This window comes from Nesoenas mayeri (genome assembly GCF_963082525.1).
Source record: "Nesoenas mayeri genome assembly, chromosome: 8".
NCBI lineage: Eukaryota > Metazoa > Chordata > Aves > Columbiformes > Columbidae > Nesoenas > Nesoenas mayeri.
The window spans coordinates 19,782,092-19,809,752 of NC_137554.1; the positions used below are offsets into that span (position 1 = coordinate 19,782,092).

The 27,661-nt window shown below is 54.3% G+C and overlaps 4 protein-coding genes across 4 annotated transcripts in view; 3 read left to right on the forward strand and 1 right to left on the reverse strand.

The window, feature by feature from the left end:
• Positions 1–10,702, forward strand: part of NOTCH2 (notch receptor 2) — a gene marked incomplete at both ends in the record, with an annotated part of 83,634 nt that extends 72,932 nt beyond the window's left edge. The window contains 7 exons of the mRNA XM_080349262.1: positions 535–745; positions 1,365–1,461; positions 1,919–2,087; positions 7,092–7,393; positions 7,718–7,865; positions 8,370–8,467; positions 9,362–10,702. Coding sequence (XP_080205388.1) covers positions 535–745; positions 1,365–1,461; positions 1,919–2,087; positions 7,092–7,393; positions 7,718–7,865; positions 8,370–8,467; positions 9,362–10,702 — 2,366 coding nt within the window. The remainder of the gene's footprint in view (positions 1–534; positions 746–1,364; positions 1,462–1,918; positions 2,088–7,091; positions 7,394–7,717; positions 7,866–8,369; positions 8,468–9,361) is intronic.
• Positions 10,703–16,764: 6,062 nt separating this feature from the next.
• Positions 16,765–17,714, forward strand: REG4 (regenerating family member 4; the record flags this gene model as incomplete). Its single annotated transcript, XM_080349075.1, has 5 exons — positions 16,765–16,828; positions 16,971–17,068; positions 17,149–17,286; positions 17,358–17,463; positions 17,641–17,714. 5 exons carry the CDS (start codon positions 16,765–16,767, stop codon positions 17,712–17,714), a joined length of 480 nt encoding a protein of 159 aa, XP_080205201.1.
• A 980-nt stretch (positions 17,715–18,694) lies between these two features.
• HMGCS2 (3-hydroxy-3-methylglutaryl-CoA synthase 2) lies at positions 18,695–21,952 on the forward strand (the record flags this gene model as incomplete). The annotated part of the gene is made up of 9 exons (XM_080348649.1): positions 18,695–18,807; positions 19,050–19,489; positions 19,765–19,890; positions 20,195–20,359; positions 20,431–20,599; positions 20,685–20,855; positions 21,435–21,541; positions 21,632–21,757; positions 21,846–21,952. The coding sequence occupies 9 exons, from the start codon at positions 18,695–18,697 to the stop codon at positions 21,950–21,952; spliced, it is 1,524 nt and encodes a 507-aa protein (XP_080204775.1).
• Positions 21,953–22,873: 921 nt separating this feature from the next.
• Positions 22,874–26,272, reverse strand: PHGDH (phosphoglycerate dehydrogenase; the record flags this gene model as incomplete). Its single annotated transcript, XM_080348717.1, has 12 exons — positions 22,874–23,028; positions 23,300–23,528; positions 23,692–23,819; positions 24,104–24,236; positions 24,347–24,499; positions 24,712–24,860; positions 24,944–25,076; positions 25,155–25,253; positions 25,342–25,396; positions 25,477–25,542; positions 25,723–25,874; positions 26,135–26,272. The coding sequence occupies 12 exons, from the start codon at positions 26,270–26,272 to the stop codon at positions 22,874–22,876; spliced, it is 1,590 nt and encodes a 529-aa protein (XP_080204843.1).
• Between the last annotated feature and the right edge of the window lie 1,389 nt (positions 26,273–27,661).

Genomic DNA, 27,661 nt, shown 5'->3' on the forward strand with positions numbered 1-27,661 from the left:
GGTCTCTAAGCTATGAATTCAATGATAAAGGTGCCATTAGAGAGAAAGCGTGGGGGTATTCCTCACTCTGCCAGATGTTTTCTCCTCTGGCAATATGTAATCCCTTTAATTTCTACTCTCCGTCCCTCAAACTGAGGCTTGGCTGCAATCTTATACTAGATGGGTGATATCACTATTCCCAGTTGGATCGTGCTCATATAATTATGTAGATCCATTCTCTCTGCACTGATTCAGGGTGGCTGTCTTCAGCCAGTAGGACTCTTGAGGAAAGAGCAAGATCTTGTTCAGCAGTCATATGCTCTAAAAAAATATTTTGAGAAACAAGATCAAGAGAAGCCAGAAAGATGGAATGTATTCTTACAACAGTTGCAGCAGGGCTTAAACTTCCTCAAACCTTTGCTCTAAACACATCACAGTGTAGAGACAATGTACTCACTGTGGGGAAGACTCTTGAGTGCAAAAATAAAGTATGTAGATGGAAGATCATCATCTCCACTTTGCTAATCTCATTGTATTTTAACTGGATTTTTTTAGGTGAACCCTTGTTACCACCAAAGACCCAGTTACTCTACCTACTTGCTGTGGCAGCTTTGATCATCCTCTTAATCCTTCTCTTGGGTGTGATGATGGCAAAGCGTAAGCGCAAACATGGTTCGCTGTGGCTCCCAGAGGGCTTTATTCTGCGCAGGGATCCTAGTAATCATAAGCGCAGAGAGCCAGTTGGGGAAGATGCTGTTGGACTCAAGTAAGTTTGCATTTAGGCCACTGACAGTGTTTTTATTAGTGTGCTAGAGGATTTTGAGAACATGGTGTATAAATCTTTCATCAAAGGCACTTATCTCCATAGAGAAAGCTGGCTTTTAAGATAGAACTTCTTAGGCTGTTTCTCTAAATTTTAATACATCTGTTTTGGACAGAAGAACTTTAATTAACTGTAATTGATAAAATGCTAGTAGATAATCTGATCTCCTGGTCATATTTGGTTTTCTGACACTGTTTAGTTGTTGAGTACTGTTTGCATAATTTCCTCCTGGAATAGATGAGACATTTTTAGGTTAATAGGTGACAAGAAACTTGTAATACATCTAGCTCAATGTGTTAAAGACATGACTCAGAAATAATGGAAAGCTTCAAAAGAAGAGTCCCATTTATGCCCTTTTTGCTTTCCGCTGAATTAACCAAGTTTACAGTTGTAAATGCATTTAATGCCACTGTTGGGGCCTGAGATTTCTAATTTCTTGGTCTCTACATTTGCAAGCTGCCAAACATGCAAGCATCCCATCCTTGATCTCTACAGGCTAGTGTAAGTAGGAGCAGTAGCACCTGGTCAACCTGCAAAGTGACTTGTTCTCCTTGTTTTTTAGAAATCTGTCAGTCCAGATACCAGAAGGTAACCTGGCAGATTCTGGACCAACTGAACACTGGGCAGGTGATGGTGGACCTCAGCCAAAGAGAGCAAAGGTAAGGAGCTCCAAGACTTGACTATCACCTGAAACTGATAGTGAGGAAAACAGCTGCATTAACTTCCAGAGTAATGCTCCTTGCTCAAAACCTCCATTTGCTTAGGGATTTGTAATATGTAACTAATGATACCTGAGGAGCAAATCCTCAGGTTAACACTGCCACCATGAGCCAGCAGAGAAACCAGGTAACTTCTGTTCCAGTGTTCTCTCACTACTGAGGCCCTGCCGCCTGAAAGGGAAGAGGTTAACAGCGGTGTAATGTCTTACAGTTCAGGCCTGATAACATGGTGGGAGTGTGAAAGCTGAGAATGTCAAGCAGAGGTAAATGGAGACCATCATTAACTCAAAACACAGAAGTGAATAAACTCAACAAAACTAAGAAAACCCCAAGAAATTTCAGTGTCTTTGGCTATTTGATGAGCATTTTGAAGCAACTGCTTCTTTCCTGTGCTCAGGCTGAGGACCAGGCCTTGCTCCCAGAAGGTGATGAGCAGATTGACCAGCGCCAGTGGACACAGCAGCACTTGGAGGCAGCAGACGTCTGTGGGAGCACGTCACTAGCCCTTACACCACCTCAGGCAGATCAAGAAGTGGATGTTCTGGATGTCAATGTCAGAGGGCCAGGTCAGTACTCAGCGTGTCCTTGTCTTCTGTGATCCAGCCACCAACCTCTGCAACGGCTGGGACTGCTAACGTTTAAAAATCATGTGGAGTATACAGGAACACCAGCACCATTTTTATAGTACTAGAGGGAAGCTCACATATGCTCCAGGAAAGAAAACTGGAGAGATTGGATTATGGTCTGTAGCACATAGAATATCATGTAACCAGGAGAAAAAAGAGTTCATTTAGCAAGCACCTGTAGGAACTACAGCTATAGGATCTCCTTTATAACAATGCGTGCCTAAAAGATATTGTCAGAATGCCATTATGGCAGAAATTTGGAATGCATAGTTGTGCTGGAAATAACCCCCAGCTTCTCCAGCCGGATCACTGCAGAGATTTATACCAGACTTTGCTAAGGACCAACTTAGCAGAGTTTACACTCAAGGTGTCTGTTATCTGGGGTGGAAGCAAGGGTGGCCTTTTCCTGAATAAGATGACTTCTGGCAGACCTTGGCAGACCACCCTTGTTAGCACTGTGTGAGACATCTGTGCTGGAACAGAGCAGCAATGCAGCAAGCACTGTAACTGATTGTTACTTGTTACTGATTTTTTTTTTTTAATTCACTGATTTGTATCAGCTTACAGTGATCAACTTACTGAATTCGTAACCCAACTGTGAACTTGAAAGGAGACTTCTTTAACATACATGCAGCCTTGCTCTCTTTCAGTCTCAAATGACTGGATGCAGTAAGAATGCTCTGCTGCATTTTATAAGTGTAGAACTAAGGCTGTGTAACCTGATAAAGGACTGGGTAGGTCATCTGGTAATAACTGATTCCTGTCTTCAGAGAGGAGAGAATTGGCCGAGAACTTCATCCTGATCAGAAGAGCTACAAGCTAGGCTCTTGTTCATATGCAGAGAGTGATTCTGATGATATTGCTGTCATTGCTTTTTATTGGCTTTTGTGGGAATATTTCCATGCAATTGAATGATGACTGGACCCATTCTCTCCGTTCCTTTCTATTGTCTTTTCTGCTCATTGACCCGTTAGCTCTCCTAAATGCAAAGCACAGGGAAGGAGGGATTTCTGTGTAATGAGTGTGAGAACATAAACCATCAGTGTCTGCCAAATTTAAGCTTTTCTTTATTTCCCCTATTGAAGCTTCTAGTTGTGTGGCAGGGTAAAAGCTTTCCAAGTGCAGGCTGTAACATTCTTAAGAATCCGGACTGCTTATTTTCACATTCACTCAAAACTTTGTCCAACAATAGCAATGGAATAATTGTGACCGTAGGTTGCTTTCTCGCCGTTCAGATGTGACTGTGAAGCTTGTGGCAAGCTGCTATAAGCTATATCCCCCTCTGTGGCATCAGAAGCAAGCAGCTAAGTTACCGTCAAGGGGAGAAATAGTTTAAAAAGTCTGAGAAGTGTTGGAGTAATGGGTTAGTAAGGAGGGGAAGGATTCCTCACAGGTGATGTAGCTATTTCTCTGCCCTATGCAGGCAGGGAGAAGAAACAGGCACTTCTGAGAGGCAGTTCATCTCTGTGTCCAGCAGAAGTCTCCTGAAGAGTAGATGGCTCATGCTCCAGTAATGCTTGGCTGCCCCTAATTACAAAGGGTGTTTGGGCTGGAGCCATCTGAAGCTGAGTTAAATCCTGGCCAAAGGTCCGGGTGGCAGGTAGAACAGTAGAGAACTTTTCTGGAGAGAGGAGAGGCAAGTCGAAACGCCTCGGTGCACCACGGGTTGTTCCCTCTCTTCATCCAGCACCTTCTGTAGTCTCTCGAGTTTAGGGGATCCAAGAGGTCCAGTCTCCTGCAGAAGTATCACCTACAGACTTTGCTGGTGGGTTCTCTACCTCCCAGCTTTCAGTATATTGTCGCTGTGTTAGAGACTTTCAGTTGTACCTATCTGTTGAACTTCTGCCTTTACCATCTTGCTCCAAGTTTTACATTTACTCAGGCTCTGTCTTCTTGAAAGGAAGCAAGCAGAGGAGTTTTTCAAAAATTCCGCTGTCACCTTTGTCTCCCCCTGCTGTTCTTTCTCTGTGTCCCCAGAGTGGTGAGGACATTCTTTTCACTGGAGTTATTGTGAGTGTGTAACCAGGGTAATGCAGTTATAGGCATAACTGGTAACACCACCTGTAATTAAAACTGATTAACTGTCCCTATTATATGCCCCTCTTTTTCAGTTACTCAAAGTTTGGTGGTTCAGACTGGAATTTTCCATGCTGTGTGTCTGCCTCCAGCTGGATCCTTTTGGGTTCCTTTCCAACTATTTCAGAAAACAAGCTGGAAGGAGGCAAAAAGACATTGTGTCCACGGCTTTTTCTGTAGTAGTCCATCAAGCACTTAATTGTGACCATCTAGCTGGATGTGCTCTTTGCTAGCCTCATAAAACTACCGGTGTGTGGCCAACTTACAAAGCTCTGAAAAGAGCTACATGTACCTTGAGAGACTTTTTGGGAGGGTGGCAGCTAATTTTTCCAGGGATTTAATGTATACTATTGCTGTGACCCTGTAGAGCAGCTGGGTGTGATCCATCCAGGATTACAGTGACTGAGCAAGGAAGACCTTTCCCCAGGGTTCTGGTGCTGGAGGAAAGGAAAGCTCCTTTCTGTGCTCTGTTTCTCTGCTCTTTGTGTCGGGGCAGTACGGAGGAAACCACAGCCTGACTTGAATACTGAGAAGCATTCATTTGGGACAAGGAAGCAGAGCCAGCAGTGGGAGGGAGAAGCACAAAAGGGAGGCATAGCCTTGGACGAACAGGCAAGAGGGTCTGTAGACGGGACTGGATCTTGGAACTGAACCATACGTCAACAGCTCGCCGCCATCCAACAAATCCTGAGAAAGTAGCTTGGTGAGAGGCTGCATGTCCTGTGGTTGTGAGCCACTAGGAGGGGTGGGCACGCTGCTGCTGCCGGCCTGGAGCCGCAGCCGCCATCACTGCGCCTGCTCCGCACCTGGCCCTGCCCTAGCATGATCGATTCTAGAAAGTTTTGGGGCTGCTCTAAATTAGAGAGAGTCAGGAAAGCCTGGTGATCACAAGTTGGGGAATGGGAACAGGGGGTTAAAGCCCTGTATATTGCTTTCAGTAGGAGATCGTCACCTTGTTTATCTGCTCAGAATCGTAATTCTGCTGTATTGCCCTCTGCAGGCTTGCACACTTCATTCAGTGCAGATAGAGCACTGTAGATTCAGAGTTGTGCAGACAGTGAATCATACAACAGTTTGAGTTGAAAGGGACCTTCAAAGCTCATCCAGTCCAACCCCTGCCATGAGCAGAGACATCTTCACCCAGCTCAGGTTGCTCAGAGCCCCATCCAGCCTGGCCTGGGATGTCTCCAGGGATGGGGCATCCGCCACCTCTCTGGGCAACCTGGGCCAGTGTTCCACCACCCTCAGTGTGAAAAATTTCTTCCTCATGTCTAGTCTAAATCTCCCCTCCTTTAGCTTAAAAACATCACCCCTTGTCCTATCACAGCAGGCCCTGCTAAAAAATCTGTCCCCATCTCTCTTATAGTCCACTTTTAAGTACTGAAAAGCCATAATAAGGTGTCCCCGGAGCCTTCTCCAGGGAAGCTGCTGTCTGTAAGGTCCAGGAAGTTCCCCTGCTTGTCCACAGAATAAATCAAACAGTTGCTGAAAGGTTTGTCTTGTGTTCCAGCTAGTGAGTCGTGCCTGAGAGGCAGAATTTGTATTCGCCTTTTCAGGGCTCCAGTCAAGCACTTAGCACAGAGTGTTTCATTCCTGCTGCGTTCTCAGTCCCTCTTGCTTTCCAGGTGCCTACAATGTGTGGGGGTAAAGCAGTAAAATCAGTAAGCAAGCATTAATGTCTGCTGTTGGAATCTTTGGGTTTAGGTAATTGAATGTGCTGTGTAGTTCAGAGTGTGCTGAAACTGAAGCACTAGGCCATTGGTACACTGATGAAAATAGGCGGATGTTTTATTAACAAGGGTGAAAAATAAGGATGTAACTAGTCTACCTGGACCACCGTCTCTGATCAACAGAGGGAGAGGTAGTCTCTTCCAAGGGATTCAAGTTAACTTAGAGGCCTGGAGAAGCCTTTTTACTTCCAGTGTCAGTGGAAGGATCCCAGTTGGATGAATGCTTCTAGCCTCCATTTATCCTTTGTGGATGTCCCATCACTGGAGATTTGTGGAGAGACATGAGCTCATTGTCTTTGGAAGCACTCAGACTGTGGGGAGACTTCCTGGAATGTGTAGCTGTGGGCAGCTGGTGCTGTGATGGTGCATGGGGAACAGAGCATTTTGTGTGGGGAGGGTGCTACTGGTACACCAGTAAGTGATTCTGGGTCAGATCCTGTTCTGTGTTCCCTTTCTACGTGGTGTCCTTCTGTGAAAGTACAGTGTGTGCTTGATCACTCTGCTCAGGCCTCTGGTTGTGCTTGTTACTAAAAGCAATATGAGGTTGGCTCAGGTATTCATCCTGGGGCAGTTTTCATCTTCAGGTGCTTGACTGTCACAACTTCACTGTCCTTTATTGAAGACTTTTTGTAATAGATACAAAGGCTTTTGTCTGCATTTCTCTTCAGGTTACTGTCTGAGAAATGCCACCAGTAATCACTGTCTTATTTGTCCAGTAATTTTTCTCTGTCAATTGTTTGTTTTCTCCAGGTATATGATTAGAACATCCATGTGAATAGTTATACTTAGTAATCTGAAGCCTTTGGTTTTTATAGCTGTTGCTTCTCTCTAGGAGCTTAGCTAGCATTTACATTTTGGGGAAGTTTTCCACTTTAGGAGCAAGTGTTTTTTGTTTTAGAATGATCTTATTTATTTGAGGAGTACCTAAGTTCTGTTGAGGTTGCAGAAGGTATTAAAGTTCTGCTCGGGAAGGAAACAACTTGCTAATTCTGGACTTCATGATAAAATACGATGTTTGAGTTGGTGCCTGGAGGGGTTGTCTCTGGCTGTGGCTGCTCAAGGAGAGAGGATTGTGTGAGGATTTCCTTTCCTTTGCTGTCACCATCAGGTTGCTATGATAACATCTCTTCTGTTGCAGATGGATGTACTCCGCTTATGTTGGCATCTCTGCGTGTGGGCAGCTCTGATATCAGTGAGGATGATGAGGATGCAGAAGACTCCTCAGCGAATATAATAACAGATTTGATCTACCAAGGTGCCAACCTGCAGGCGCAAACAGACCGTACCGGGGAGATGGCACTGCACTTAGCAGCCCGTTATTCAAGAGCAGATGCTGCGAAACGTTTGCTGGATGCTGGTGCGGATGCTAATGCACGGGACAACATGGGACGGACTCCCCTGCATGCAGCTGTAGCTGCTGATGCCCAGGGTGTCTTCCAGGTACAGTAACTGAAAAACCCATTTTAGAGCAGTAGTGCTCTAATTAAATGATCCTGTCCAAGCTGCACTCTGTTCACTCGCAGTCTTGCTCTCATGCTTTCCACAGTGTGATGACCAGGTGACACTATTTTACATCCAGTTTCCTCAGGTATTCATAGTGTGAAAAACTCAGAATGCATTAGGTCCATTTGCCTCTGTCACCTGTTATCCGGGTCTTTGCATTTCAGTGCTCAGGCTGCTTTTTCATTACAAAGTTTCTCTTGAATTTCTGCCAAATGCTCAGTTTTGCTCCATAGCAAAAACCTGTCTTCCCCTCTTGTCCAGATCCTGATCCGTAACAGAGTGACGGACTTGGATGCTCGGATGAACGATGGAACAACCCCATTAATTCTGGCTGCACGACTGGCTGTGGAAGGCATGGTGGCCGAGCTAATTAATTGCCAGGCAGATGTGAATGCCGTAGATGACCACGGTAATGTGAACACAACATACTGGGCTGGACAAACATTTGCCATCGTGCAAGCAAGAAGGGTTGGGTTTCTGCTGTCCTGGAGTGTGGGCTGCTCATAAATTTTGTGGCTAAATCAGACCCTGGGCTATCCTGCTGAAGCTCTCCCAGCAGTAGTAGACTGCAGGCTGCTGCACAGTGGCTTGGTTAGACTGTCCTGGAAGAGAAGCAAAAGAAATATGGGGTTGAATATACTGGGATTTTCTTGACTGCAGACATGATGCTCTGTGGATAGTTAAAAAAAATTTAAAAATCCCCCAGCACATGTAGAAAGTTCTATTGCAGCCTGGTAACATAGGGGTATGTCACAGTGTGGTGATTTCTGAAGTGCAAATGTGACTTTCAGACATGTTCATGTGCTGTGAGCTGCCCTTCGGTTGCTTTCTTCCCTCAGTGTACTCTGTCCCTCTTGGTGCTTTAGAAAATAACTCCTCAGTTTGTTACTGAAGTTTTGGGGTTTCCCTGCAGGTAAATCTGCTCTTCACTGGGCTGCAGCTGTCAACAACGTGGAAGCAACACTAGTGCTGCTGAAAAATGGAGCCAACAGAGACATGCAGGATAACAAGGTACAGTTTGGGTGTGGTCAGCATGGCTGTGCTTCCTAGCATAAGGGATCTCTCTGCTGTTGGAGCTGGGCTAAGTTCACATTTTCTAAACTGGGTGCTCAGTGCAGATCTTCCAAACCCAGACTGTGACTGGAATTCTCCCGAAGTGCTGGATATCTTTTAGTGCTGTAGGATTTGTGATGTGGGAGAGCAGATCTCTTCCTTGTGTGGCCAGGTCCTGAGCATCAATGCTCCCCTGCAATATGCAATCAGTTCTGTGTGAGAGCACCATGGTGAAGTGCTGCCAGTGTCAAGCAGCTGGATTCTGGTTAGCAGGGAACCAGATGTGGTGGCACATCAGTAGTCACATCCTGTCACCTTTCCATGGATCTCAATGCAAGGTGTCTATGGGGTAGAAGCTGGTCCGTTTGAGAGACAGTCTGTGGTATGCAGACCTCCTGTACCTTCACTGTTAGTTTTTGCTGTGGCTTGGTCCTTAATTTCTTTCACCTGCTTAGAGTTTGTGGGTTTTTTTGGACTATTATGTGTTGCTCAGTGGATTTTAGAGCTGCCAACTAGCTGCTGTTCTTCACTAGGCTGTTTTAGTCCTTTGTACCTTTCCCTGACAGGGGAAAATGGGAGAAAGGCACCAGGTGTTTTCACAGTTCTTCCACGGACCCGTGGCAGAACTGTGCACTTCTTGGTGCATACAGTTTAGCCTGTGTGCTCCACTGCCATGCATGAAATGATCTCCTGTAATCTGTCTTTTTCAATGAGCATCTCCCTAGGTGGGTTGTTCTGGGAGGCAATTAAGGTGTCACTGCGTTAGATGATGTTTCCAGTTGTTGCTGCACCACTAAGGGAGCATTAGCTGTAAGTAAAAGCCACTAAAATACCTCTTCTCTGTGTTTTCAGGAGGAGACACCGCTCTTCCTTGCTGCTCGGGAAGGCAGTTTCGAAGCAGCAAAAATCTTGCTGGACCATTTTGCCAATCGAGACATCACGGACCACATGGACCGCCTGCCCAGAGATGTGGCCCAGGACCGCATGCACCACGACATAGTGCAGCTTCTCAACGAGTACAATGTGGCGCACAGCCCGGCCGGGCACCCAGGCGCCATGCTGAACTCTGCCCTCTCCCCAGTCATCTGTGGCCCAAATAGGTCCTTCCTCAATCTGAAGCATGCTTCGTTAAGCAAGAAGTCACGAAAACCGAATGCCAAAGGCATCATGCCCACAAACCTCACCAAAGATGCGAAGAGGAGAAGAAAGAAGTCCCTCAGTGAGAGCAAAGGGCAGTTTTCAGAGAGCTCAGTGACCCTGTCACCAGTTGATTCCCTAGAATCACCCCATGCTTTTGCATCTGAACCAACGTCGTCTCCTGTGATGCCATCGCCGGGGGTGTTGCACTCATCACCCAGCTCGCTGCTCACCGCTCCGTCAGTGCAGGCTGCACACACTATGTCCTTCTCCAACCTCCACGAGATGCAGCCCTTAGGACGTGGATCCAGCACCGTGCTCCCGTCCGTCAGCCAGCTGCTTTCCCAACATAGAACCACCCCTCCAAACAGCGGGCTCGGCAGGCTCCGGCAAGCCAACGTCTCCACCGAGTGGATGAACCGTATGGAGGTGAACGACTCCCAGTACGAGATGTTTGGCATGGTGCCGCAGGTGATGCATTCTCACCCCAGCGTTTCACAGCAGAGCGGTTTGGTTCAAGCAGATACGAAGCACATGGGGGTGTCCAGGGAGTCTCTGCCCCCCATCATGACTTTCCAGCTGGTTCCCAAGGGTGGCATAAACCAGCCAGCACTGCCACAGCAGGCCCAGTCCAACTGTGCTCAGAACATGGCTGCTCCTCTTGGCTCCATGTACCAGATCCCAGATTTAGCTCAGCTGCCCAGCGCCTCCTTCTCCATGGCTGCCATCCCTCAGCAGGACGGGCAGGTGGCTCAGACGGTTCTCCCAGCCTACCACCAGTTCCAGAGCTCAATGGGCAAGTACCCCACGCCTCCGTCACAGCACAGCTGCTACTCCTCAGCCACAGAACGGACTCCTAGCCACAACCGGCACTTACAAGGGGAGCACCCGTACCTGACACCATCACCTGAATCTCCAGACCAGTGGTCAAGCTCTTCCCCACACTCTGCCTCTGACTGGTCTGATGTGGCAACCAGTCCTGGTAACAACCAGCGCGGGCCAGCAGCTGCTCACATGACAGAGCAACAGCGCAACAACATGCAGGTGTACGCCTGAAGGCTGGCCAAAATGAAGCCCGATTAAAGTGGACTCCAGAACTCATGAAGGTCTTCCAGGATGGAAATGAAGAACCATTTTAGTATCCAAGAGTCCTGAGCCCAGGCTGTTCTTTCCTTGGAGGGACTGTGGTCGCTGTAGGCTTGTATGCTTTTATGCTAAACAGAGAACTGTAGAAGCTGGTGATGGAGAAGACCAGCTGGGTCACTTCTAACCAACCCCCGTGCACCTTGGTGTGATTGCTCTCTGCACTGGATTCTCCAGTCTGCTTTTAAATATATTCCATCATGTCTCTGGGGAGACAGCTCTTCAGCTTAATGCATCTCATGGTCGTTTCTCCAGAAGTTTAGCCAAAACCAGCTTTGTATCCTTATTTTGTCATTTCTTTTGTTACCCACATAACCTATCTCTGAAGCACCTTCTACTAGTTCTCCTTGAGTTCAAGTTGCCTTGTCTTGACACAGCTCAGAGCTGCACCCATGTTCCTGGACCCCTCCTTCCCACGGCTGCTCTTGCTCAGCAACTGAGCTGGAGTTGCCAAAATACCTGCAGGTCAAGTGACACATTCTGTCACACAGCTTCACCCTTTCCTCTTCACGAGCTTTTGTCTTGTACAGACCCACTAACACCCCTTAGAGTTCTCACTGCCTGACCCCCAGGTATTATGAGGTTATATATACATATACTCTTCTTTTTTGTTTATTTTTTTGTTTTCTTACTAAAAACGCTGGTCTGACCTGGTCTTTGCCCTGTGGTGGCCTGTAGGCACGTCTCTCCCGTGTTGTATGTCTTCCCCAAGACACACCTGACTATTTTGACACACTACCCTCCCTGTGCCCCGATCCGGCCATGTGTGTCTGTGACCGCCTTCACAGGCTCCCGTGCCAGAAAAGATGTCCTGCAGGTGACACAGGCCTTTTGGGAAATTCTTGGGATGAGCACGAGTTTCAAAACTTGGTATTAATAGCACAAGCTCCCAGCGTTCTTGCACAGTACTCCCCTCCCCTCCATCCAAGGGTGGCTGTGTCTCCTGTCTTCCAGGTATCATATGCTGCCTCTTTATGGTATTATCAAGTGTTGAGGATGTCATTACGTGTTTGCAGTGTGTGTCCTCCTGTGTCAGGAACGGCATCCAGCCCTTTGAAAGTGGCCCTTTCGCTCCAGCCCTGGGGCAGGGCTGCCTCGGCTTCCCCTCTCCGTCTGCAGCACTGACTCCCCAGCAGGCTTCCAGCAGCAGTGTGCCTGAAGCCAGGAGCTGGACTTAAGCAGCAGACCAAATAGCTCAGAAACTGTTGCCTAATGCAGTTTAGTTAACACTTTTGAGGATGTCCTCCGCTCTCGCCTGTATTGAGGTTTCTCAACCGAGGTGCCCCACATGCCCTGTGGGATGGTAGTGCCGTTTGTACTGCAGCTCCTCCGCTATTTTGGGGGTTACAGAAGCCAGCTGTCACAGACCTTGAACAAGCAGCCATTCTTCCTTCTTTGTCTGCGAGAGTAATGCTTCCCTGAAGGGCTCTGAACCAGTCAGCAGCCGAAGTGAACATTTCTAGGGATGGTTTGCTCCTACCTCTTCGGGGGAACCCTGCAGACACGCGTTCCAAAGACATCGGGGCTGTCGACTGCCACCAAAGGACAGAGGAGGCTGCTCCCCTCTGAGCAGCGGCCACTCAGCATCCTACCATGTACAGTATTTTCTCTGATCTTTCTTTCTGTTCTAATCAAGAGTAAAAAGCTTTTTCTTTCGATTTAACTCAATGGTACATGAAGGCAGGGCCTCAGGAGGAGCTGTTTCCCGGGGCCATTGTTTTGGGCTGAAGTTTTTAATTCTGAAGTTAACTGCTTTTTAGGACGCAATGCAGCGTTCCCGGCATGCTCGCCGCAGCGTGTCCTGTGAAGTTTTGCTGCAACTGACTCAGATCTCCAGGCCAGGGCCCACAAGCTCCTGGAGATCTGTCCAGGTACAAGTTTCACTGCAAATAATGAAGTGTTGCTACATATTGATGCTAAAGAAACAAAGGGCTTTTCACTGTTAGCCCCAAATAACCAAGTGCCTTTTTATATATGTGGCTACCTTTTACAAGATGAGTGCTTTCTGTGGAATGAAGCCAGTTTTGGCCTGGCATGTTAATATGATGGCCCTCTGCCTTTTTTTTTTTTAACTACTTGTAAAGATAATATCTCCTTAAGGTGGTATTTTATCTCATAAGTTGTAGAGTAACCATTCACACAGCAGCATTTTCCTATATTAATAATGGAAAATATTTGCTTATTTTTACATTTTTTATAAAAGTCTTTTATGAAAATAGTTTCTGCAAAATGTATAAGCAATTTTTATCCCCCGAATAAAGAGTATGTGCCCGATGTCTGCATGCCGTTGTTTTCTCTTACCTTCCTGGCTACTGGAGTGTAAGGACAAGATTACAAGCAGATCACTGCTGTTGAATAGCTGTTCAGAGCCCTGGAAAGGGCTTGTTGGGGCCTCTGCAGTCTGGGTCAGGAGGGAGCTTTTGGGGATCGAGGGTGTTCTTTGCCAGGGCTCAGCAGCACAGGAACCCCACCACTTAGCTCCACGCGAGGGAGCCGTGCCTGGGAGCTGGCAGCAGCCTCGCATGGGTGTAGCAGGAGGTTTCTGCGTCTCTTGGTGAGCTGAGAAGGAGGGCGGTAGCCAGCAGCCGGGTATACTGGGAGGGACTGGGATGGAGCCTTCTTGAGATGCTTTGAATAAGAGCTCTCACTTGCCCAGGACTCTGGAGTCAGGGCTTTCTGGTGGCTTTTAGAAAGGTCATGGGCAAGCATGGGTCAGGCAGTGGTTCATGGGGGGGTGGTTTCGCTCGCCGTTTCAGGTCCCACTTGCCTCTCGGGACTGCTCCTGTTCCTGCAGCTGGGAGGACCCTCATCACTGGCACTGGAGCTGCCCCTGGCTTTGGCTTGACAGGCAGCTGATGCATGAAGATGTGTGATTCTCCAGCCTCTAAAACAGGGAATCATGGCTCCTCTGTGCTGTGTTTTCAGACTTGGGAAGTTTGACTTGAACACTTAGAGAACAAATGGCTGTGCTCCTGTATTTTGAGCAGGGCGGTGCCACCAAAGCCTTGGGCTCTGCCAGCACTCACTCAGCCAGTTTCCAGCTCTCACTGTGGACTCGAATGGAGCCAGTAGCTGAATTACAACTCCTAGCAGGGATAAAGCTGCTGGGGGCATTTTAAGAGTTTAATATTCAAAGAGCATAGCTCTTTTATCTTCTAGTAGAGCTGGCTTGGCAAGCACACACTGCAGGGAGGCTTTCATCTATGTTCTCCCTCAGGTTGCACATCTGTGCCAAAGTTCAACGCGCTCTGCTGTGTCTCTGGCACAGCTGTGTCGAGTTCTCTGGTGCTCAGGCTGAGACTTGAAAATGCATCTCCTCCTTCCCTGAACTGGGATGGATGAGGGGCTTGTGAAAACTTGTGTTGCATCTAAATAAGCCAAATTGAACCAGCCAGGCAGGTAGGAGAATCCTCAGGCTCCTTTGGGGAACATTTTAATGGTTTTTCATAAAACAAGGGTGGAATCCTGTCTTCTGGTTTGGGGGTTGCTGTGTTTCAGGAGTTTCCCCCAATAGTCAGTGGCTGATCTCCGTAAGGTTATTTCTTTCAGGAGAACTGATAGCAGGCAGCAGGATAGCAGGATTTACCCCTTTGATCCTGGTGAGTGTCTGGCAAGCTGGCTGAGTCTTGAGAAGTCTTGGGGTGCAGGAGCAGCTGTATCCTGGCTGTGTAGGTGAAGAAGACAGATCTGATCATCCTCCCTCCCTGGGGCAATGGCCAGACCTGCCTCTGCATGCTGCTGTTGAGCTGCTCCCTGTGGGTGCAGCAGTGCTTGCTGCCTGTGTGTGTGGGTAAATGCTGCCATGAAGAAGCTGTGAGAGATCTCTGGAGGACATGGCTTGAGCCTGATGTCCAGGAGGAACAGCTTTGGCCAGCTACAAGTCCTCCATGTTGGGGGAAGAAGGGTTCATCTCTGGGGCTGGATCCTCCATGGGTAGCTCCTGCCTCCTCCACAGGTATTCAAGAAGTCTGGGGAAGAAGAGCTGGGCACTGGCTCTCTCTCCCCATGTCCCCACAGAGCTGCTTGACTGGGCCAGGCTGGTGCTGGTGGGGCTGCGACACCCCAGTGTGGTCTGGGGACCCTGAGCTGTGCCTGGGGATGAGGTGAGGGCATGAGGTGGTGACCTGTGCCAGGGTAGGGAGAGGGAGGCATGGACCCCGGGGCTGCCATCTGCTCCAGTTGGCTGAAAGTGGCTGGATTCAGTCCATAGCAGAATGGGTTTGTGCCCTCCAGGTGCAGCAGCGGGGTGCTGGGCAGGAGCTAGGAGCTTTGCAGGAGGCTCTGGGACAGGCAGTGGGACAAGATTTTAAAGTAATGTTCTGGGGTAGTATGGTTGCAGCAGTGAAGTAGATGATATTCAGTGACATTCCACCAGTGTTCAGAGGACACCCGAGGGTGAAGAGCAAGGACTGTGCCAGGGATGGCTGTATCCAACCATGTCAAAGGGCTCAGGCCATTGGGGCCAGGGCAGCCCCCCCTGTGGCTTCATGCTAGCAGCAGCCTCCCTGGGGACAGGGCCGGGGATACCCGACATGGGGCAGGGGCGGTAGGGGGCTGCTGCTGCAGGGCCTGCTCATTCCTCTTGGAGAGACGTAGTCTGGCACAGCCCTGCGTCACAGCCAGGCACGGGGGCAGGCCACCTGTACCGTTATCTGACGGCAGCCCCGGCCACAGGCTGTTCCCCGTGTCCTGCATCCTGCTGACAAATGTCCCTGGCAGTTCAAACAAGGGCGGTGTGTGGGTGACGCACAGCCAGGCAGGGTGTGGGGCCTCTCTGGATGCCATCCTTTGGCCAGGGACATGGGTAATACCCACAGCCTGGCACCTGCCGCAGGGATGCTCCAGTTGGGACCAGGGTAGCTTCCCCCAGGGCTCATCCCTACCAGCCCCCGAAAGGCCAGTCGGGGCTGGGCCAGCAGGAACCCGTGCCTCGTGCCCGTGTCAGGCTGCTCTCTACCATAAGGTTCTCTCTGTGCTTGCATTAGTATTAACGCTAATTGCAAGGGGTTTATTGACCAACTAGGAGAGGTTCTTCCTGTGTTTTTATGAAAAAATATTGAACGCAAACAGATTGGAGATCTGGGCGGCTTGCCAGCAAAGCAGGGGGGAATGGAGGGAATAACCAGTAAGATTTTTATAGTGGGAAGCACCTGAGCTGGGCAAACACTTATGCTGGAGAGCACTGGGCTATAAAGGGCAGCTCCTCTCCTGGGAACTCAGCAGAAGCCGTTATTCCTCCGCGTCTCCGGACAGCAGGTGAGGAAGGGGGGACCTTCACTGGGCAGCTGAGGCCCCAGGTTGCTCTGAGGTGGCTTGTGGGCAAACTGGATCCCTTGCTGGATGGGGCAGGCTGCAACAATGCAATTTGCAGCCCCATGTTGACTTTTGTCGCCGCTTCTTTGAGGGGAAGATGAGCTGAATCTGCAAATCAGCCCTGGTGCCCGGGGATTAGCCCAGACAAAGGGGAACTGTGCTGATGTGGCTGATTCACCTCCCTGGCCTGGGTCTGGCAGGGCTATGAGTTTGGGGGGCGAAAATGATGCTGCACACATTGTTCCTGCAGCCTCACAGGGCCCGGCTCTGCCTGTGCCACTGCTGCTACTGCCCAATGCCAAGGCAGGGTGGGGGACACCCATTCATGCCCATGGCAGCTCTCTCTCTCCCCATGTCCCCACAGAGCTGCTTGACTGGGCCAGGCTGGTGCTGGTGGGGCTGGGACACCCCAGTGTGGTCTGGGGACACTGAGTTGTGCCTGGGGATGAGGTGAGGGCATGGGGTGGTGACCTGTGCCAGGGTAGGGAGAGGGAGGCAATGGACCCCAGGGCTGCCATCTGCTCCAGTTGGCTGAAAGTGGCTGGATTCGGTCCATAGCAGAATGGGTTTGTGCCCTCCAGGTGCAGGCAGCATCCCCTGTCCCCAGGAGACCCAGTGTGACCCCCAGGCCCTTGCAGGAGACACATCGAGGAGCGAGGAGGATGGTGGCAGTGGCCAGACTTGCTCTCCTGCTACTGGGCTGTGTGGGGCTCCTGCAGCCAGCCGGTGAGTGCTACAACTCAGGGGGCAAATGCTGCCCCAGTGGGGCTGGGAGGGAGCCATGCTCCTCCCAAGACGGTGATGCTGGCTGCCCCCATCCCTTCCCCTGGCTGTTGCCCCATCCCTTCCCCCATCTGTTCCTCTGCAGGTGCCAGATCCATAGGCTACTGCCCCGAGGGCTGGTCCTACCTCAAGCTCAGCTGTTTCAGGTACTTCCGTCAGCCTCAGAGCTGGGACGAGGCCGAGGTAAGCCTGCTAGGGTACGCACATGGCTGGGGACCCCCCATCTCCCAGGGGTTCCCTGGCACTGTGGTCTTTCTCTGCAGAGGCAGTGCCAGGCCAGCCATGCTGGTGCCCACCTGGTCTGGGTGGAGGGGCCCTGGGAGGCAGCCACCCTGCAGAAGGTCATCTCCTACTACCAACGTGGCCAGTCTGTCTGGCTCGGCCTCCACTACAGGCAGGAGGTGAGAACGTAGGGGTGGCAGGTGGCCAGGGGAAGTGGGGACATGGGTCTGACTCCCCTCTTCCTGTACAGAGCCAGTCCTGGCAGTGGGTGAGTGGAGACAAGTACAGTGCCACCAGTGGGCTGGCCAGGAATGGTGCCCACGAGGGAAACTGCGGGATGCTGACACACAGCAGTGGTGAGTCCCCAGATCATGCGTCTGCCTCCAGCACTTGGTCTGGCATCCTCCCCACTCCTCTTCCTCCTCCTCCTCCTGCTCCTCTGGGGCTGGTCCCCCATGGGGAGCTGAGGCAGGCAGAGCTGGTGCCTCTCCTCACTGTGGCACCCGCTGACCCCAAGCCTGTCTCTGCAACAGGCTTCACTCTGTGGTCCAGTGCCAACTGCGCCCAGCAGCATCACTACATCTGCAAGTTCACTCCCTCAGCCTGAGCACGGGCCAGTGGGGGATTTCAGGGAGGACCCGACGCAGGCGATGCTCCTTCCTTGGTACCTCTACTCCTCTCTCCCCAGCTCCTAAAAATACATCTATAAAAAAATGAAGCATGCCAGTGCTGTGTGAGTTTTGTGCTGGTGCAAAGTCCTGGTACAGTCTACCCGTGTGGATGGGATGTCCCTGGTGTACAGGTGGTGGGGACAGGAGTAACCCCAGGGTACAGGCAGGGAGGAGAGTTGGGGCTCAGATGGAGATGGGATGGGAGCTGTCACGGGCGTGCAGGTGTAGGCATGGGTGTCCCCCCAGGTGCAAATGGCTCCCCAGGAGTCCCGGGGCTGTGATGCTGCCCCATGGTCATGTTGAAAGCAGCACTGGGACCAAAGGTCCCTTCTTGTGTCACCGCAGTGTTGCCACAGGCATCACGTGGCTGTTTGCTCTGCTGTTTTGAGGATGGCTCTGCCCCCACCAGGCTCAGGGGTTTTCCCCCCACTGAAGCCGCAGAATGTGATACAAGTGATGGCGTCCTGTGTGGCACATATGGTGCCAGTACCAAATCGCAGCCACTCTCTGCTCCCTCCCTGGGACCACAGGAGCAATCAGGGAGGCCACACAGCACCTTGTGGTGGCCGCAGCCATGCTGGCCAGCCACGAACACTGGAGCTGCCACCTCCCCACAGCACAGGGAGCCAGGGCTGTGGGAGACCCCATCCTGCTGCTCAACTCTGGCTGAGTGTGTCCCCAGGCTTTGGGGTACAAGGCAGAGACATCTTGCAAGTCACCCCCTCCAAAGCCAGCGCTTACTCTGATGTCACTGTCGTGTTGGCTGGTGCTTGGTGACCTTTGAGCGCTGGGGTCCGACATGCTGATAAGGGCTGTGCCGTGCTGCCTGCGCAGTTTATAAAAGCACCAAGTGAAGCCCATCTGTCTGTCTGTCCCACTGTCCATCCACTCCATGCGTGCAGTGGACAGGGCAAAGATGCTGCGCTTGTTCGGCCGTGCTGCACGCTGCTTTGGGGTGAGGTGGGCACCATCGGGGCCAGAGCGGGCACCACAGGGGGCCCAGCACCCCATGGACACGCAGAGGGCATGGTGAGCACCCATGCGGATTGGGTGGGGTGGAGGCATAACTGGGAAGGAGGGTCAGGGAGCTGGCAATGTTCTTAAACCTTGCTGGGGAAGGGGATGCTCTCCTTCCTTGCCCCAGGGAACCAGCAGGGATTTGGGATGCTCATGGCCTGGAGGTGCTTGCTGGTGGCATCTCCCTAGGACCACCACCGGTCCCAGAGTCTTGGGGTCGCTGCAGGACTATCGCCTCTCCCCCTGCCCCACAGCTTCTCCAGCACCGCTAGGATGGCCACCTGGCCCAAGGAAGTGGGGATCTTGGCACTGGAGGTGTACTTCCCTGCCCAGTATGTGGAGCAGGAAGAGCTGGAGCAGTATGACGGTGTGGAGGCGGGCAAGTACACACGGGGCTTGGGCCAGCAGCAGATGGGCTTCTGTGCTGCCCATGAGGACATCAACTCCCTCTGCCTGACCGTGGTGCAGCGGCTGGTGGAGCGCCGGCGCCTCTCCTGGAACTCCATCGGCCGCCTGGAGGTGGGCACTGAGACAGTCATCGACAAGTCCAAGGCCGTCAAGACTGTCCTCATGCAGCTCTTCCATGACTCGGGCAACACTGATGTGGAGGGCATTGACACCACCAACGCCTGTTATGGGGGCACAGCCTCACTCTTCAACGCAGCCTCCTGGGTGGAGTCCAGTGCCTGGGACGGTGGGTGCAGACAGGGACTGTGCCGTGGGGATGGGAGGGCCAGACATGAGGTGGTTTCTGTGGGATAGAGGAAGGAGGAAGAAGGTAACCTGAAAAACAAACATGCTCTGGCAAGACTCAAAGGGAGATGTTGCTCCTCCAGGCTCTCCATCACCCCCATTTCTCATGTGCCTCTGCTGTCACACCCAGCAGCGTGGAGATGGGGATGTGTGAAGGCTGCAGGATGGAGGCTCCCACTCACTGATGAACCCATTGGTCCCCCTGCTCTCCCCCAGGTCGCTATGCTGTGGTGGTGTGTGGGGATATCGCTGTCTACGCTACGGGGAACGCGCGGCCCACGGGGGGTGCCGGTGCCGTTGCCATGCTGGTGGGACCCAACGCCCCGCTGGTGCTGGAGAGAGGTTGGTGCTGTGAGGCCCTGGGGGTGACAAGCTGATGGATGCTATCCCTGGGAGCTGTATGTCCATGTCCAAGCCCCAGATGGAGCTACTCAGCTCTGGCAGCACTGGCTCTGCCAGCCCTGGTGTCTGCCTGGTGCTGGGTAGCCCAGGGTGCTGGCTGGTCATGTCTCTGTGGACATCTCAGAGTGATCCAGAGAAGCTGGTGGATCTGGGGCTGGCATGCCAGGCAACACCCATGGATGCTCACCATCCTGCTGGGACCTCCTGGTGCTCTCCAACAGCCGACTGTCTCCTGTGTCCCCAGGCCTGCGGGGAACCCACATGGAGCATGCCTACGACTTCTACAAGCCGGACCTGGCCTCCGAGTACCCAGTGGTGGACGGGCAGCTCTCCATCCAGTGCTACCTGCGGGCGCTGGACCGCTGCTATGCCGTGTACCGCCGGAAAGCAGAGAGCCAGTGGCAGCAAGGTAAGTAGTGGCACCCCCAGGGTGCCCACACCATGCTGTCGGGTGCTGACAGCCCCTACCTTGCCTTCCAGCTGGCACCAAGCGGCCCTTCACCCTTGAAGACTTCAAGTTCATCATCTTCCACACGCCCTTCTGCAAGCTCGTGCAGAAGTCAGTGGGGCGGTTGCTGCTGAATGACTTCTTGGCCGCTCCCAACCCTGACACAGCTGCTGGCCTCTACAAGGGGCTGCAGAACTTCCGGTGGGTCCCTGTGCTGTGTCCCCTGTCCCCCAGCCTAGCTGGGGACATGCCTGTGCAGGGTTCGAGCTGTCCTCTCTTTGGGCAGCGACGTGAAGCTGGAGGACACCTACACCAGCAAGGAGGTGGAGAAGGCATTCCAGGTGGCCAGCCAGGAGATCTTCAACCAGAAGACCAAGCCCTCTCTGCTCCTCTCCTCCCGTAATGGCAACATGTACACGCCGTCCATGTATGGCTGCCTGGCCTCCCTCCTGGCACAGTGAGTGCCCCCAGAAGCTGGCTCAGGATCGGGGCAGGGGTGTTGTGGAGCGGGCAGTCCCTGGCCTGGCTTGCTTGGGGAACAGGCACCAGCACTCATCCTCCTCCACTACAGCAGAGACCCGATGTTTTCATTGCATGTAACCCCTGGCATGTTCACATCCCACCCTGTGCTGTCTCCCAGCCAGCCTTTTCATCCCAGTTCGCTGGAGCTAGGCCAGCACATAAAGCCCTTCTGTCAGCACTGGGAGGATGAAAACCCCCTTGTCATGCCCAGGAGAATGGCTATCCCCTGCCACCAGCAGTGGCAAAGGAGCCATGGGAACAGCCAGGCGTGGGGGGGACAAAAAAGGCCTCATCCTGCTGCCCCTCCTTGGGTAGCACTGATGCTCCCCAGCCCTGAGCCCCCACTGCTGACATCCCCTTGCTCTGGGGCCATGAGTTGCTGTTTCATCTGGCCCCAAATCCCCGGAAACCCCTGCCTGTGAAGAGGGCAGGAGGCAGCCCCCTATGCTGCCTGTACAGCCCTACATCCCCCCCCACCCCAATCCCCTTTAGCCCCCCTAACCACTCACCACAGGTGCTCAGTGCGGGACCTGGCCGGATCCCGGATCGGCGCCTTCTCCTATGGCTCCGGGCTGGCCGCCAGCATGTTCTCCCTCCGCGTCTCACAGGATGCATCCCCGGGTGAGCCCCATGGGACAGCGAGGCTGGGAGGGGAGGGTAACGTGGGGCTGCCATGGGGCTGACATCTCATCCAGGGGTCCCCGTTACCAGACTCACCCCTGGACAAGCTGGTCTCCAGCCTGGCTGACCTGCCAGCCCGCCTGGATGCCCGCAAGCGTGTGGCCCCACAGGAGTTCGCTGAGATCATGAAGCAGCGAGAGGAGACACATCATTTGCGTGAGTGGGGTTGAGGAGATGTAACATTCCCCCTGCTGGGGGGGGGATGCCCACGGCCCCCCTGAGCATCACCGCCCTCTCTCCACAGCCAACCACGCTCCCCAGGGCTCTCCAGAGGATCTCTTCCCTGGCACCTGGTACCTGACGCGGGTGGATGACAAGTACCGCCGGGAATATGCCAGGAAGCCCATCTAGGGGGAACCAGAGCAGTGAGCCCTAGAGAGGGGGATGTCCTCCTCCCCACCAGCAACCGTGCTCACCCCCAAATCCAGGACTGGCCTCCGCAGGAAACTTGGGATGGCTGGGAAGCAGCTGGCAGCACCTTGGGGCCCTGGAGTTGGTGGAGATGATGGCATTTTCTGCAAACACCCAGGCAGCACAGGGGAATAAACACTCGGGTGAGAGGCGCAGCAGCCCAGCTCTGGCTCCTGGTCGCCAGTGATCCTCTTTCACCTCAGGGCCCTTCTCTGAGACACTGTGGGGCTGGGTCACGATACCTTACAGCATTTATGCCATGCATACCTGACACAGCCACCTGCCCCATTGGATGCATGCCTGAGTACCCCACATTTCCCCAGGGCTGGAACGTAACCCAACATTTTGGGGGAGCTAAGTAAACCCCAGCTCCCCCAGCTCCAGTTTGGGAGGGATAAGATGCCATTTTCTCCATGGTGCCTGCAAATTGAAACATTCCCATGGGAAAACCCAGTGGGGGAGGAGGAGAAAGGTAACGCGGGGGCTCACGGGAGGGTGCAGCCCACCTTGGAGCACTGCCTGCCCTCTGAGCCATGCCCTGGCAGAAAACAGTGGCTGGATGGGACCTCAGCAGGGCCACAGCAGCCGTGGAGACCTTTGCACCCTTGAGCAAACAGCAGTGGGGCCAAGGGGAGGGGGCAGGGGCAGCAGGAGGGGCAGAGCTTGCAGGAGCTTCGGGGTCAGGGACAAGAGACTGCACAGAGAAGGCATCACACACTCTCTCTTCCCAGACCCTTTATTGAGCACAAGGCCACCCCAAGCCCAGTGTGAGGGCCTGGGGGTGGCCAGGTGTGATACTCCCACTATTCGGGTGGTCTAGGTGCTGTGGCTGTGGAGAGAGTCCTTGTCAACGGTCGGGGGCTACAGGTAGAGCTGGAAGACCTCCGTGATGTGTGGCTTCAGCCCGCCAAGGTCAGACAGGGGGGCTGAGAGCCCCACGATGTTCCACTGCTCCCCTGCCACCATGCCAGAGCTGTGGTAGGACTGGAGCTGGATCCCCGTCTTCCTCAGCAGTCCTGGAGAGGAGGAGAGGGGTTGGGGGGTGCCCCACTGCCCTAGTACCCAGCAGGTAGCAGGGCTCTGCCCATCCCAACGCCACTCAAAAGGTCCACAATGACATTTCTTTACCCCACTCTAAGTCCTTTGCTCCAATTCCTCAAGCCCCTCATCCCTGTCTCTCCCTGCAACACCTGCCCCCTCTCTGCTGCAGCTTGGGCTCAGCTCCAGGGCAGATGTGGGGTCCCCCCTGACTGTCCCCCCAGCTCAGGGGTGATGCAGGGAACTCACCGGTGAGCACAGGCAGCATGCTGGGCTCAGAGGCGTTAGCTCTGTAGATGAGGACAGGGCCACATAGCGGGGCTGGCTGCTTGAAGGTGGCCCCACTGAGCTCCTGCAGCACTGGGATGCTGCCCTGCACGGTCCCCGTTGCCTGGTGTGGGGTGCCCTGCAGGGACACCTGCAACAAGCCAGCAGTGCTATCGGGCTTGGGGTCCACGTCACTGTGGGTAGTCGTGACCTGTCAGAGAGATGTGGCTGTTCAACACCCACGTCCTGCACGTGGCAGAGAGCAGGGAAGTGATGTCCTCAGGGGCCACCTAGCACGAGAGGTGCATTAGCAGTCCCACAAGGCAAACCCAGGTGTGCCAGGCTGACATGTGGAGCCCTGGGTATCCACGTACCTTTAGCCCAGTCTCCTGGGCCAGCAGCAGGGCGTTCACCAGGGTCACCTCCTTCTGTGACCCTCCAGCCAGCATGCCTGCAGCCACAGCGGGTGTCAGGTAGCTCCCCGACTCCCGCAGGGGTGTCCCTGGGGGGCAGGCAGGAGTCAGGGGGTGGATGGGCCAGCAGCAGAGTGGTCAACCCCATGCTGGAGCAGCCATCCTGTCCTTCCACCCATCCATCCCTGCTCCCCTTCGTGCACCCATCCATCCACCCACTCACACCCCCAAATCCCCACCCTCCCACCCATCCCTTCCCTAGTCACCCTTCCATTCCATCCATCCAGCCCAGTGTGTCCCCACATACCCTGCTGTGCTGCCCACCCATTAGGGTACCTGCACCCAAACACAGGGTGCAGCCTGCCTGGCTCACCTAGAGTGCAGACCTGCACAGTGCCCTGCGCTTCCTTGCCCACTGCGCACAGCACCGTGCCCAGGGCTCTGGCCAGGGCAATCCAGGGCTTGGTCTGGGGTGCGAAAGCCTTGCTGAGTGCCTGCCCATTGACCTGTGAGGAAGAACGAGGTGAGCAATGGGATCCTACCAGCAAGCACATACAGTGGTTTACAGATGGGGAAATTGAGGCACAGAGGTCAGATGCCCAGTGAGGGGACTCACTATGCCAGCCAGCCCCTTCCCCATGGCCATGTCCACGATCTGTGTGGCGATCTCCTTGCCACAGCGGCTCTGTGCCTCGTGCGTACTGGCTCCCAGATGTGGGCAGCAGATGACGTTGGGGTGGTTCACCAGGTCACGGTCCTTTGGGGGCTCCTGCCAACACAGTCCCTTTCTGATATCAGTCCCCAACACCCACCTCAGAACCCAGGGGGGCATTTACACCCTTTTTCCTTGCAAGGAGGAGTGCTGGGGAGGGCTTTGCCCAGTGTTGTGGGGTTTGCCAGGCTGCCCCGGACCGGCATGGACAGAGTTAAGGTGATGCTGAGCCAAAGCCAAGCTCAGGAGGTCCCTACGGCCCCACTCACCTGGGTGAAGACATCAAGGGCAGCCCCACCACACTGTCCTGACCGCAGCGCCCGCAGCAGCGCACCCTCATCCACAATGCCGCCGCGGGCGCAGTTCACCACCTGCACACCGCGACGGCACTTGGCAAAGGTGCTGTCATTCAGGAGCCCTGCAGAGGGACAGAGTGCTGTGAGCATGGGTGAGCTGTCCCAGCTCCCCCAAAACTCCACTGTGCTGCTGCCTGTCCCCTACCCGTGGTCGAGGGCAGCAGTGGTGTGTGCACTGTGATGAAGTCACAGCGGGGCCAGATCTGCTCCAGTGGCAGCTGCTCCACGCCGAAGGCAGCTGAGGCTTCGGGGCTGATGATGGGGTCGTATCCTATGGTCTGAGGAAGAGTGGGTGCTCGCAGCAAGGCCAGGGCGGTCCGTGTTCCCCATCGCTCCTCCCTGCCCCAGCTCCTTACCTTCATGCCAAAAGCCTGCATGCGGGTGGCCACCTCCCTGCCGATGCGCCCCAGCCCCAGCACACCCAGTGTCTTCCCGTTCAGCTCCATGCCCATGTACTAGGGTGCAAAGTGGAGAGAGAGCAAGTGCACCCTGCATGGGCACCCATTGCCCTGTCCTGCCCAGGGTGCTGTGCCCACCTCCTACCTTCTTACGGTCCCACTTGCCCTCCTTCATGGAGGCAGCTGCCTGCGGGATCTGCCTGAAAGGGGAGGCTGCGGTCAGCAAGGGGCAGGAGGCTGCGGGGTGCATGTCTGTCACCCTGTCATGCTCCATGCTCACCTGGCTAAGCACAGAATCATCCCGCAGGTGAGCTCAGCGGCACTAAGGCTGTTCCCAGTGGGTGTGCTGAAGATGGAGAGTGGTGTCACTGATGTGTCACCCCCAGGCTGATGGGGGTCTGCACCTCATGAGGACGGAGACCCCCCAGGGTGGTGCCCGGGGGTGCTGTGGGTGGGGAGGGCACCTTGCAGAAGGTTCCCCTGTCTGCCCAGGAGCACAGGGATGTCCCCATGCTCCTGCTCTTACTTCATGACCAGGACACCCTTCCTGGTGGCCGCGTCCACATCAACGTTGTCCACACCGGTGCCCGCTCTGCCCACCACCTGCAGCCTCTCTGCCGCCTCCAGCACATCGGCGGTGACTTTGGTGGCCGAGCGGACAATGAGCCCATCGCAGTCCTGGAGGGGGTCAGACACGGTGAGTGTGACCGGGACCAGGGCCGAGTGTCAGGCTGGTGGCCCGGGGTGGTCCTGGGGGTTGGCGGGATGAGTACAGCCGCTGCTGGGGGCTGGCATCTGCCGTGTGAACCGGCCAGGCTCTTGCATCAGACGGGGGGCGGGGACCGGTGCCGCTGCCCGAGGGGGGTCCGCTCCCACCCGGGACAGCTGGCCCGCCGTTGCGCCCACCCTCACACTCACCCATCCACCCGTGGGCTCACCCGGATTTCCCGCAGCAGCTCCTCCTTGCTCAGGCCGGGCTTCTCCAGCACCCGGAGGCCGCCGGCCTGCAGGATCTCCCTGCAGCAGGGGTCCAGGCTGTCGCTGATCAGCACCTTCTGCAGCTTCCCCAGCGCCATGGCGGGGGACGGGACGGGACGGGACCGGACGGGACGGGACGGGATACTGGCTCTCTCCGCGAGCCCCCGGGAGGCTGCTGCCGCCTTCCAGCCGCACTAAAAGGGCAGCGACCGGGGCACGTTTTTCGGGCTCATTGGGTCCTGTCTCCATAATCCCACCTCCTTCCCCTCCCCGCCCCAGCCCGCCCGGGTCCCCCCCGCCCTCGGAGGGAGGAAGAAGGAGGAGGGGAGTGGGGCCGGGGCTGTGCCGGCCCCCTCTGCAGCCCCAGAGTAAGGAGATGCTCCAGCAGAACCCCGCTGCCCCTGGGCCGGAGAGCCACGAAGCCTGGGAGAGCGGGGGGCGGCGTGTCCCCACCCTGCGCACTGTGGCTGTGCCTCAGTTTCCCTGCCCCGCATATCACAGCACTGCGAGGCAGAAGGGGAATGGTGCTGGTAGCCGTGGTGGTGCAGATGGCTCCACACAAAGCTGGGGGTGCTGCGAGCGAGGGGGGAAACCCGGTCCTCCAGCCTGGCCACAACCCCCAAGCTCACCTAGGAATGGGGGCTCCCCAGGCCCCACAGTCCAGAGGCAAGGCCATGCCGTGCCTCCTGCCCACCCCCGGCATCACACCTGCTGTTGAGCAATGCCCCTGATAAGGGGCTGGGAACACAGAGCCAGCCCTGGCCATCAGCTCCCAATGACATGGGGTGCACGGGAGCTGCCCAGCAAACACCCTCCGTGGGACAAGAGCCACGTGGCTGTGTCCAGTGACCTCGCGGGGGAAAGTGCTGGCCCTTGAGAGGGGATGGTGTGGGGATCTGATGGGGCTGGACACAGCCTGGCATGAGGGATGGGGGATGTTCCCTTGCTCATGGGGACAAAACCTCACAGAGCAGCTGGACCAGACAGACCTCAAGTCCTGCCCAGGAGTGAGCCAGGATCTGGCCCTTTCTTGCCCACCAGTTTCCATGCACTTCGGGTGTCCAGCAGGGACACGGCACTCGCAAGACAAGTCCTTATGGAACTGAGCTCTTCCTCAGGCTCTGTGTGCCCCAAGCAGCGGAGCTGGACCAAACTGTCCTGTGTGAGACCTGGGGTGTCTCCAGAGGCTGTTAAACCCAGCAGAGCCCAAGTGACAGACCAGCACTGCTGAGATGAGGGAGCCCAGGGTTACATACACCCCGCACTGCATACATCCTGATGCTACGTACACCCTGGTACTACCTGTACCCCTGTGCTACGTACACTGCAGCCACAGCCAGGGAACAACCGTGACGCCAGAGTGGGGAAAGTCCAGGGCAGCCGACACAGAGCAAGAGATGCGGTCAAGGGCAGCGGCTGGTGAAGTCTGCAACAGGGTCCTGAAATGGCCCCTCGGTGGGGCTGTGTGACCTGACGACCAGGACAGG